At 50.2% G+C, this 12181-nt stretch overlaps 2 protein-coding genes across 3 annotated transcripts in view; one reads left to right on the top strand and one right to left on the bottom strand.

Annotated features, from left to right (window-relative positions):
- LOC135212325 (bifunctional 3'-5' exonuclease/ATP-dependent helicase WRN-like) overlaps positions 1 to 6171 on the bottom strand; it is a 29141-nt gene extending 22970 nt beyond the window's left edge. The window contains exon 1 of the mRNA XM_064245736.1: positions 5911 to 6171. Within this exon, the coding sequence (XP_064101806.1) occupies positions 5911 to 6147 (237 nt within the window). The 5' untranslated portion in view covers positions 6148 to 6171. The remainder of the gene's footprint in view (positions 1 to 5910) is intronic.
- Positions 1 to 12181, top strand: part of LOC135212025 (bifunctional 3'-5' exonuclease/ATP-dependent helicase WRN-like) — a 279239-nt gene that overhangs the window by 101936 nt on the left and 165122 nt on the right. The window lies entirely within an intron of this gene.

Below are 12181 nucleotides of genomic sequence, written 5' to 3'. Positions count from 1 at the left end.
CCACATCATTGTTGGTGAAGTCTTCCAGGGAGGGGATTGTGAGGACTCGAACCTGGTATCAGGGACCAAAGGGTTCCGAGTCTTCGCTACAAAGTCCAGGACGAAATCGAGCGTAACTGATCCCCATCCCCTCAAGTGCTTAACATCGAAGGAAAGACCATGGAGTTCTCCTACTCTCTTCGCCGATGCCAGGGCCACCAGAAAGACGGTCTTGAGGGTCAGATCCCTGTCTGACAACTCTCGGAGCGGCTCATAGGGTCTGCGAGTCAAGCTTCTAAGGACGAGAGTCACATCCCACCTGGGGGGACCTGAGTTCCCTGGGTGGGGAAGACCTCTTCAAGCTCCTCATTAGGAGTGATATTTCCATGGAAGTGGAAATGTTGACTCCTCGCAGTTTAAGGACTAGGGCCAGGGCGGCTCTGTAGCCTTTAACTGCGGAGACAGAGAGGAGCTTCTCTCGGCGAAGAAAGACAAGGAAGTCTGCTACCTGCTGAAGAGTGGCTCTGAGTGGAGAGAGAGACCCCATCTACGACACCAACCACAGAGGACAAACCACTTTCCCTGGTATACTGCTGCAGAGGACTGTCTGAGGTAACCAGCCATCTCTGTTGCTGCTCGGCGAGAAAAGCCTCTCGCTCGCAAGAGATGGTGGATAACCGCCAGCTGTGAAGACACAGGGACTGAACTGCTTGGTGGTACCGTTCCAACTGGATGCCCCCACAGGTCGAAGAGCCTTTCCACCACGTTTGGGTGTAGAGACCATTCAGTCCCAATCACCTGATTCTGGCAGCTGAGCTTGTCTGCCACTACGTTCCTCTTGCCTGGAATGTATCTGGCTGACAGCTCTACCGACTGAGCTACGGCCAACTCGTGCACCTGCATCGTCAACTGGTGCAATGGGAGGGACACTAGGCCCCCGTTTGTTGACATATGCCAATACCGTGGTGTTGTCGCTCATCATCACCACTGAGTGTCCCATCAGTCGTTCCCAGAACTCTTGGAGTGCGAGGATTGCACCCTTGAGTTCCAGGAAGTTGACGTGAAGGTGCTTGTCGTGATGGTTCCACACTCCTGCAACCAGCAACTCTTCCAGGTGTGCGCCCCAACCCTCAGGTCTATGCGTCTGAGAACAGCAGCATCTCCGGAGGGGAAGTGCGAAGGGGCACAGGTTCCTGTCGTCTAGCCACCAGGCCAGGTCCTCCCTTACTTCCTCCATGAGAGGAAACAGGAAGGATTGTGGATCCCGTGCCTGTGACCAGCAATCCTTTAGTTTCCACTGAAGAGACCGCAGGTGAAGACGCCCGTGAGGGACTAACTTCTCCAACGACGACAGGTGACCGATCACGACTTGCCACTACGTACTGAGCTGACTGTTCCCGTCGAGACAGGAACCGTCTGGCTGCCTCCCTGAACCTGCTGATCCACGAGTCTGCGGGGAAGACTCGTGCTGCTACCGTGTCGATCAGCATGCCCAGGTATTTTATCCTCTGCTTGGGCTCGAAATCTGACTTCTTGACATTCACCACGATCCCCAGATTGCGGCATATGTTAAGGAGTCGATCTCTGTCCTGCAGCAACTGCGAGCGGGAGCTCACGCCAGGACCAGCCAATTGTCAAGATACCTCATGAGACGTATCCCGACCGAATGGGCTTGCGACACCAGAGTGAACACTCGCGTGAACACCTGTGGGGCGGTTGAGAGACCAAAACAAAGCGCCCTGAACTGGTACACCGTCCCGTCGAGGATAAAGCGGAGGTACTTCCTGGAGGACTGATGGATGGGTATTTAGAAATACACATCCCTCAAGTCCACTGAAAGCATGAAGTAGTTCTCACCGATGGAACCGAGCACTGAGCGTGCTGTTTCCATCGTGAACCGAGTCTGGCGAACAAATCGGTTCAAGGGAGAGAGATCTATCACCGGTCTCCAGCCCCCCGAAGACTTCTCCACTAGGAAGAGTCAGCTGTAGAAACCCTGCGACTGATCTCGTACGATCTCCACAGCTCGTTTGCTCGACACGGTCTTGACTTCTTCTTGAAGTGCTACGTCCCTGGCAGAACCAGGAAAGTATGTCTGAAGATGGACCGGGTGCAAAGTGAGGGGTAGCCGCGACTCGAAGGGTAATAGGTATCCCTCCCGAAGAACATCCACTACCCAGGTCTCGGCTCCGTAGCACTGCCAAGTTGCCCAATGGCTCGCCAGGCAACCGCCCCCCCCTTCCGGCAGCAGGTGAGGGGGAATGCCGTCTCTAGCGTTTTCCTCTCTTCGGCTTCCACTTGGCAGGTCTCCCACGGGAGTAGGAGGATTGGGAGGAGGGCTGACGCTCACTCCTCAAAGCAGAAGATGAAGGCTGGGTCTTTCCTCTCGACCTTGACGAAGCTAGTGTCTTGGAAGCAAGCAGAGGACGAGCTAGCCAAGCTCCGAGGCTTGGCCACAGTTGCTCGAGGCTGCCTAGAAGCCTTCAAGACTGCCTGGTGTACTAGGCGGTCACTGTCATCAATGCATCACTTTTCCACCGCAGCATCCACCATCTCTCTGGGGAAGAGAGAGAAGGAACCCACCAACGGTCCGTTTCGTACACCTAAAGTCACCTCTCGACCGGCCGCCCTGGTCAACCGAGCCAGGACAGAGTCCCGATGTCTCAGGACCAGGTTGGCCCACAGGTTGGCCGTCTGGTGGGCGAGGTAGGAGATGGCCCTCTCAGGACCAGGTTGGCCCACAGGTTGGCCATCTGGTGGGCGAGGTAGGAGATGGCCCTACCTCCAGACTGGCACAGTCTCCCGAATGCCAAGTCTTCCTCGGGAACGATAGCTCCCGAGGAGGCTGCGACTCTGGACACCGTGAGGGACCACAGGTCCAGCCAGGAGACAGCTTGGAAGGCTGCCATGGCAGTCGCTTCCAGGGCCGATGCCTTTTGCTGTGAAAACCAGAGGTGTTCAGCCAGCAGGTGATGGAGAGGCACCCCCGGAGTTAGCCTAGCTATATCCGGGTCAACCTGCTTGGTCGGCAGTGGGTCCACCGATGGCACATAGAAACGCCGCTAGCGAGGCAGAGTAGGGGGAAGCAGCTTGTCCGACCTGCTGGACCTGAGCGAACCCTCCTGTCCGGAGACGAGAGCGTCGACATGGCCCAGCACACCATCAGCCAAGGTGGATTGGGGTAAACCCACCATCGCTCTGGGTTCCTTCTTGGGTACCCAGAAAGACCCCAACCTCGATGGAGGTTCGGAAGGAGCAACCACCATCCTTCCCAGAGGTCTTTGTGCTGACGAATCAGCGCAATGACCTCTGCAAAGGACCTCTGTATCTTGGGGGTGATCGCATCCTGAGGCGATGGACCATCAGATCCATCCAGGCCGATCACCTCTCGAGACACTTTTCCTTCAGAAGGAAGAACCTCGCCAGACCCCTCGTGGTCTCCTCCAACCACTTGGGCGTACGACCTGCTAGGTCCAAGGACCGAGCCAGGGTCGTAGGCTCTCGTGGTGGGACCGTGGGGAGTGCTCTTCTCACGGTCACCCCTGCTCGCCTCGCTCCTCCCGGTGTAGCCCGAGGAGGTTGAAGGGACAGATGAGGAAGACCTGACGCTCCTACCCTGCCTACCAGCAGAGCCGGTGGGCTGGGAGGACTGCAGGCGATCGCCAACCCGCAGTGGCGATCGAGCTGCAGGTCTGGACCAGCGGTCTCCGTGAGAAGCGCTGGACCGAGAACAGTAGTGACGGCCTCGTGCGTCAGGAGAACGGCTACCAGTTGTGCAAGCCGTCCGGTCCCGGTGGGAGCGACGGTCGGGTGACCGGTAGTGTCCACTGACGTGATGAGAGCGAGCCATGTCCTCTCGACGCGCCACAGTACCTAGTCCAGCCGAGGCTGGACCTGGTGACCGGAGGGACCTCTTCCTAGCCTCGACACGTGGACGGTCTGGTGGGACCATCACGTCAACCCTGGGAACCGGGGGATCGCCACGAGAGCGATGGCTGGCCTGGCGAGAGTCACCCGAGCGACTCTTGCCAGTCTTCCGCTCCATGCCTGGGTCCTGACGGTGAGGAGGCTCACCGGTCTGGACCCTGGCTGCACGGTCACTGGTAGGTGACCGTACACTCGGTGACTGGTTCCTGGTCCGGGGGAGGAACCTCTGGAACCAGGAGCAGAGGTACCAGCTGTAGCTGGCACCCCTACAGTCCCCATCATCTTCTTCCCTGGGGAAGGAGAGACGGGTCCCGGTCCCACTGGAGTGGGACAGACCCTTAAAAGTCTCTGTGCGAGACTTCCTGGGGGGGGGGGGGGGGGGCCACCTTCTTCTTCCTCGGCTGTGAGGCCTTGGAAGTCGAAGGGGAAGAGGTGGCAGAAGATGACGAAGAAGACGACGACGATGAAGACGACGACACCTTCCTCTTCTTCCTGGACTACTTCTTCGTCAGTTTCCTCAGGAGAACCGACAGGTGCTCCATCAAGGACGGAGCTGGGGCAGTTGCGGTAGCAACATGGCCCAACTGCACCTGTCCGGAGGAACCTGCGGAAGGAGCAGCACAACCACGGGCAGGAACGGAGACAGCAGGAACAGGCACAGGAACCGGTGGACAGTCAAGCGGGGAGCTCTTCGGGCCCTCAAAGTCAGGGGCCGGGGCGAGGACAGCAAAACCAGGCGCCGGAGGAACCATCTCCTTCCGTGGCACAAACGTCATTGGGGCTTGTACAGTGGCCGAAGGGGTAACCGAGGTCACATGTTGAGTGTAAACCAGGTACGCCGGCGCGGCGGCATGGCATACCCTGGTGTTGAAAGGGTGGTGGTGGTCATCATCACCGTCCCATGGGTCACTGGGGCAGCCAGATGTTGCAACAGCCCCTGGATACTGGGAGTGCCCGGAAGACTCAACGATCGCCAAACCTGCAGGAGGTCTCCACCCACGGAGGCAGACACACCTGGGGAAGCAACAGTCAGGTTAATTGTGGGGGGTTCCTGTTCGCTCTGGGGGGGGGGGAAAGATCCCACCCTGAACGGACCGAAGACCCCAGGTCGGGGTATCATGCTCCTTCCTCTGCGCTCAACAGATTGAACGAAGAGACAGAATGGGACACATCCCCCAAAGGGGAGAGCCATAGGCGGGAGCTGGCTAGGAGGGAGGAAGGAAGACAACATGTCATGTCAATCACCAGAGGTGTCGAGGGAGAGCTTTCCGACGACATCTTGGCGAATTTACATGGCTTCCTCCTCTTCTCATAGAACTCCCACTGCTCCTCTGACCATGAAACACAAAAATCACATGGCACGGCCCGAGAGCACTCGCGCCCTCGGCACCATGTACACAATACATGAGGGTCCACAGATTCAGAGGAACTAAAGGCCCCACACTTACGGCCCTCCACACCAGGGCACAATCTCCGGCTGGATGAGGGGCAAGGGGGCTTCTCGTCTTCGTGGGCTTGCACGACACAATCTCCGGTTGTCAATGCAAACCACAAAAAAACAACAAAAAAACAATAAGTACTTACAGGTGTCACACACACTAGTAATACACAAGGAAAAGCGTTGAAAATAATAGCTTCGTTGTTGATATACAATGAAAATCTCACGACGATGGCGGGCAGAGAGGCGAACACACGTCTACATCCGACAGCGGCCGAAAGCAAAGTGATATGTTTACCTCCAGTCGGGAAAGACTCCCGACCATCAGACAAGCAGTTACTACCGAACTACCTTGTTAAAAATCTTACGACCAGTCAAGCTGGCGCTGTATGGTAATTCCTTATGTAAAGGACCAAGGGTTTGTATTACGTGTCGGAACAATTTCCATTACAAATGATAGAAAACCTCTTAACTTTAAATTGTGAGCAATATTCCAGTCAGCATGATGTAGAACTAAAAAAAAATCACTCTTGACTTTTCAAATAAATACTAAAAACAATCCATACCAACAATGATTTGGACGATGTAGAGGGGACTGTATCAGGATCAAAATCCTCATTAATATTTTCAAATATTTCTTCCAATTCATCTTGTGGTATATCCTCATAAGCTTGAGATTTTTTGGTACTCTTCCTTTCCTCTTCCTCCTCAAAATACCCAGCTGCCATCTCCTCATAATATTCATCTTCCATAAATGCTCCAATAGCTCCACTGATTTCATCATTTTCACGGGAAGAAGTCATCCTGTCAAGGAAAAATTACAGCTGTAGAAACTTCAACAAACCAGCTACACATACTCATCTATCAAAACTTCATCCTAAAGTTTTAAGAGTAGTACATATAAAAACTTGCTGATCTTCCCATTATTTTCATTACAAGCATTTTATTATGTCAAAGTTACCTGTTCATTTAAATTCATAAAAGTGGATATATAAAAAACAAGTTATCTCAGCCACCTGAAAAGATTACTGTGGTATCAAACTGGAGGAAAATCACCATATATCTTTTTATTTGTAAAGAGAAAGTAACTCGGATCAACTGAAGACAATGCTATTCAAAAGAGGCATTAAATTATCCATCTTACACACTTTCCAAACCTGATTATGGATGACTGAATGAAAACATATTTAGAGCATTTACTTCAATTAGTCAAGTCTTGAAGTTTAAAAAGTCCAGGATATAGCCAATTACAATGAAAAATAAAAAACACTGAAAGAACTTCTGGGTTTTCTGACTAATGATGTGTTGCAATATTTTAATTTGTAATCAAGGGTTGTCTTAAAAAAACTTTATTACCACCACTACAGTCAAGAAGGTTACATTTAATCTTGTCTTGGATCAAGTTATTCAAATCCAAGCTCACCAACTTTTCATCTATAACTACCTACATGAATCACCAAACCAGGGCTATTACTCTAAACATCTATTTGCTGATGGCCATTATCATATCTTCAGATGATTTGCCAATGAATAAAGCACTTACTTTTTTCACTTAATTCTAAAACTACATTTATGCTAAAATTGAGAGCACATATTTATACATGTACATTATGCAAAGTTTACCCAGATTGATACAGCATCAATTTATGGTATCTTATGGGTAGCCCTTTGAGAGTTAAATATAAATTAGCTCAGCTGTCAGGTTAAACTAAGTAACATGATATTGTTATGATACAATAAAGTTTGTTCATACTTACCTGGCAGATATATATATAGCTGTATTCTCCGAAGTCCGACAGAATTTCAAAACTCCCGGCACACGCAGTGGTCGGCCAGGTGGTTAGTACCCATTCCCGCCGCTGGGAGGCGGGTATCAGGAACCATTCCCGTTTTCTATTCAGATTTTCTAATGCCACTGTCCCCTGAGGGGAGGTGGGTGGGTACTTGATCATATATATCTGCCAGGTAAGTATGAACAAACTTTATTGTATCATAACAATATCATTTTGTTCATGAAACTTACCTGTCAGATATATATATAGCTGAATCCCACATTGGAGTGGGAAGGGACAGAATAGAATGATTTTAGGAAACAAACTGCATGCAGATGATTGACATCTTGGTTCCACCTGTTAGCAAAGCTGATTTCGTGATTACTGTCACCCAAGTCGGCTTTTGCTTTACTAGAGTCTCCAGCAAGGTAGTGACCTATATATGCTGGTGAGTCTAGATGATCTGTCAACGGGAGCGTGACCACAATGTGACTAGACCATATTGACCATACCATGAGGGCTAAGAAGTAATATATATCACCACCTGACCAACCTAGCCAAAGTTAAGGCTTAAGAATTGAGAAGTCCGCCATTGGCGGCGACCCAACAACTAAAATTAACAGCTCTTCCTAACCATTTTCTACAGGATAGGAAGAGTGGTACTTCTTGCCCCCAAGATTGTCTGCGGACACGTATGGCCCTAGCGAGCCGCAGATCTCATATGTCGTCTTCACATCCCGCAGGGAGTGTGAAGCGAACACAGAGTTGCTTCGCTCCTAAAAACACGGCACTCAGGATGTTACTGAGTGCCATGCTGTTGAAAATGCTTCCGAGGCCGCGCCCTCACCTCGTGAGCATTCAGTTTAAAAGATTTCAAATCTTTGTCCAAACATGACGAATGAGCCTCTTTGAAAGAACTCATTAACAATAATGCCAGGACGTTCTTCGACATGGGCAAGTCTGGTCTTTTTACGGAACACTGCAGATTGTCCGAAGGACCTCGACTTTCTTTAGTTTTATCTAGATAAAACTTGAGAGCCCTGACAGGGCACAGGACTCTCTCTGGCTCTTGCCCAATAATTTGTGCCATCCCCTTGATCTCCAAGCTTCTGGGCCAAGGGTTAGACGGGTTTTCATTCTTAGGCAAGAACGGAAGGCTTAGAGAACACACCGCATTCTGTCCTCTAAAGCCAAAACGTCTGATGATGGTTTAAACCTCACTAACCCTCTTTGTCATAGCTAGAGTGGTTATTGAAATTAGCCTTTCTGTCACGTGCATTAAGTTTACAGAAAGGAGAGGTTCGAAATGCTTTGACATCAGGAACTTCAGACTACGTCTAAGTTCCATGCCGGAAGCTTCGATCTAGACAGTTTCGAGATTTCCACAGACCTCAAAGATCGTGAAGGGCTTTGTTGTTCGACAGAACCAAATCTCTGAGCCTAAAGGCCGTCAACAACATACTTCCAAATTCTTTAATAGTTGGGACTGCCAACTTATCCCATTCTTCAGACGGAAAGGGAAGACGGTAATGTAATTCACAGAGGTCGAGGTGGAGGAAAAGCCATTCTTCCTGCACTATCTCCAGAAACGGCCCACTCCAATTGGTACACTGCAAGATAGGCAGCACTTCTTTGCCTTGGCAATGACACTTGCCATTAGTCTTGAAAATCCTCTCATTCCGGTCAACTTCTCGACAGTCTGAACGCAGTCAGACTCAGAGCGGAGAGGTTTTGAGGTACCTCTCGAAGTGAGGCTGTTAGAGTAGACCGACTCTCTCGGGAAGGGTCCTTGGAAAGTGCTCTAGGAAGGATGTGACCTCTGTGAATCCAGCCTCTCGAAGGCCATGGGGCGATCAGCGTCATTCTCGCTCCCTCTGACGCCAGCAATTATCTTATTACATCTCCTAAGAGTTTGAATAAGGGAAAAGAGACTAAACATCTATCACCATTCCATACTATAGGATGGCGTCTATTGCTACCGCTCTCGGATCGAGAATAAGGGAGCAGTCTAGAGGAAGCCTCTTCGTCTTCAACATTGCGAAGAGATCTATGAAAGGACGTCCCCAAAGTCTCCACAACTCTCGACATACTTCTAAGCGAAGATTACTCAGACGTCAGTAGTTGCTGCCGTCGATCGAGAAGATCCGCACGGACGTGCTGCAATCGTGCAACGAACCTCTTGAGGATCGTTACGTTCCGTGACTGTGCCCATAACCGGCTCTCTCTTCTTGAGATATGAGAGCTGTGGAATTGTCCGAATTGATCTGGACCACTCGGCCAAAATCTCGTTCTTCGAGGAACTGGAGAGCCAACCGAATTGCTTCCAATTCTTTTAGATTATGTGCCAGGACATCTGTACCTCTGTCCGGATGCCTGGCACCCTCTCGCTATCACCTGAGGTGATCCTTGACCTACTGAGAGATGTTCAGAATCATTTCTAGATCTTCGATGTTATTTCAGTTTTCCGGTAGGAAAAACTGTAGAGGTCTGAATTGCAGTCCATTCAGGAAAACAAGCTTCTCCAGCGAGGAAATGGTCCCCAGCAGACTCATCCATTCCCTCACTGAGCATGCTTCCTTCCCTAATAAGGCTGCGCATTGCATAAGCAGGAGAGCATTATTATAGTGCTATGCCGCGGTAGACTCATACAGAATTCTGTTACAGTGCGGTAAACAGCACCGAAAACGTCTAAGAGATATCTCTGTTGAAAATTTCTTAGCAAAACGAAGGCGATGTTCATTCATGCTTGCTAGAATTCCCCTCAACCCGAGGCTAAAGTCCGTGATTGTAGGGCAGAGATACAGTTAGTCAGTCAATCCCGCAGGAGAGAGAGACGTAACCAACCGCGCATGGCAGAGAACTATCTGGTACTGCGTTGATCTACAGTGACAGCAGCCTACATTCACCGTCTCGCACTATTCTGCCTGAGTTGCCAGCTACTCCATTCTACGAAGGAATAGGTTTGTTATTATTATCGAGCAGAAGGAAACTCTCAAGCAGGCATATTTAAGCGAAACAAAATTCGCTAAATACAGAAGCCGAGTTGGTGTTGTCATAACAATACCTTTAAGCGTTGTCCTTACACCGGAAACTCCTGGAAGGTTGCAGGGAGTACCGATTAAATTCACTTAGAATAATAGTCCTTTCCGTTGCCATCCGTAGAGGTAACTACGGTACGCGTATATGACTTGAACCATACAGTGGTAATATAACGCAAAGGTAAAATACGTAGAGTATTGTAGTCACTTGGACAGCTAATTCTCTACTACATTCTTTCCTCGACGAGGAAGAGAGAGAATGGAAATCGACTGTCTTCGTTCTCTTCGCCAAGAGAACGAATTAGTATTAGTCGAAGGAGATCCTCAAGTGAGAACCGAGGACCGAAGAGGACAGCTCAAGCTTCTTATGTTATTGGACATAAGACTTCATGGACATAGTCTACAAGTCTTTTTCCTGGACGAGCCTCTGACCAATGAATGAGAGCTCTTCCGAATCTTGTCAATGAGAGCTTATTCGCTTACGCGATAAAATGTTATTGAGATCTTTGTCAATGAGAACTAACCCATTTACGAGACAAAGAGTTTATTTTTTGTCAATGAGGGGTTACCCACTTACTTGACAAAACGTTTAGTATCTTGCTAATGGGGGAAACCCACTTACATGACAGAAAGTAATCCAGGAATTCGAGCATATAGTCTTCCCAATTCCCGCAGAAATCGAGGAAGGGGCAGGATTCCTGGTCAGAGGCTGAGCTTACGGCAGGTAGGACCATAATGTTCCCCTTCAGCAGCGCAGTCCCGAACGCAGAAGAGGCGTTTTATGACACCGAAATCTGCTTAAAGTTTTCTAGAGTCTTATTCTAGATGCCAGCTCACCAGAACCAACCTGACTACCTTATCCATGCAGGTTGGATAGTTATTCGAGAGAAAGAGTGTCAGGGCCCTGAGACTGCAGGTCCAGGGCTCCGAAATACCAATCTAGGAGCTAAAAATATCCATCATCCTGAACAGCCCTTTCAGATGGTCTATCTGGCTGGCAAAATCATCCTGGGAAGAGGAAGGAACTCTCCAACCAGCTTCCTCTTCCGTTTCATATCGGATGCCTGCTATTACGCTTAACCTTGCTGGAAGTAGGGCAAAGGAAGTCTCGCCTTGCGTTTTTCTGGAGTTCATCAAGTCATGGATTCTATTGAACGCTCCCTTCGTAGAAAGCGAAGTGGACATCTTGACGAGACCAAGCTCCTTCCTCTTCTTCGACGACGCCCACTGCGAGAGAGGAGAGCAAGGGATCCTCTATCTGAAGGAGGGTTCGAAGAAGAAATTCGGGTATGCCTCACCGCCAACTCCGAATCTTTATTAAGTTCCTGTAAAGGAACGTCCTGTGGAGCGTCCTGAAGAGCGTCCTCTTGACAAGCGTTCTTGCAGGAATCCTGCCAAACGTCTTGATGCGTAGGACGCCTATCGTTCTGAGGAACGTCCTGGCAAGTGCTTTGCCGAGCATCATGACGTGTAGGACGCCAAGCGTCTTCAAAAGAGTCCTGGCGAGCGTCTCGATGTTTATGACGTTGAGCGTCTTCCAGAGCGTCCTCGCTAGCGTCCTGGCAAGCGTCTCGACGTGTAGGACGTCGAGCAACTTCAAAAGCTTCCTCGCGAGCGTCCTGGTGAGCGTCTCGATGCATAGGACGTCGAGCGTCTTCAAAAGGCGTCCTCGCGAGAGTCTTGCCGAGCGTATTGGTGCATAGAACACCAAGTGTTCTGAACGGCATCCCAGAGAGGATCTTGCCGAGCATCCTGATGCATGAAAGGCCACCCAAGAGGCATCATGGAGAGCCGCACGCTGCTCCTGAAGTGCGCGAGCAGTATAAGAAGACGTACGGCGATCGTCTTCAAGACGAGCCTTAAGGACCTTCCTTACCTTTTGACAAAGGCGACGGCCGCCTGTGCGACATCTTGCGTCTTTGTAATGCAAATGAACACTTACAGAAACGCGCTCAAAAAAGGAACGCCGAGCGTTCCGAAAGGCATCCTCGCGAGGGCCTTTCCGAGCATCCTGATTGCATAGAACG

This window comes from Macrobrachium nipponense, chromosome 40 (genome assembly GCF_015104395.2).
Source record: "Macrobrachium nipponense isolate FS-2020 chromosome 40, ASM1510439v2, whole genome shotgun sequence".
Classification (NCBI taxonomy): domain Eukaryota; kingdom Metazoa; phylum Arthropoda; class Malacostraca; order Decapoda; family Palaemonidae; genus Macrobrachium; species Macrobrachium nipponense.
The sequence above is the reverse complement of the archived record's forward strand: the minus strand, read 5'-3'. Positions and strand labels throughout refer to the sequence as shown.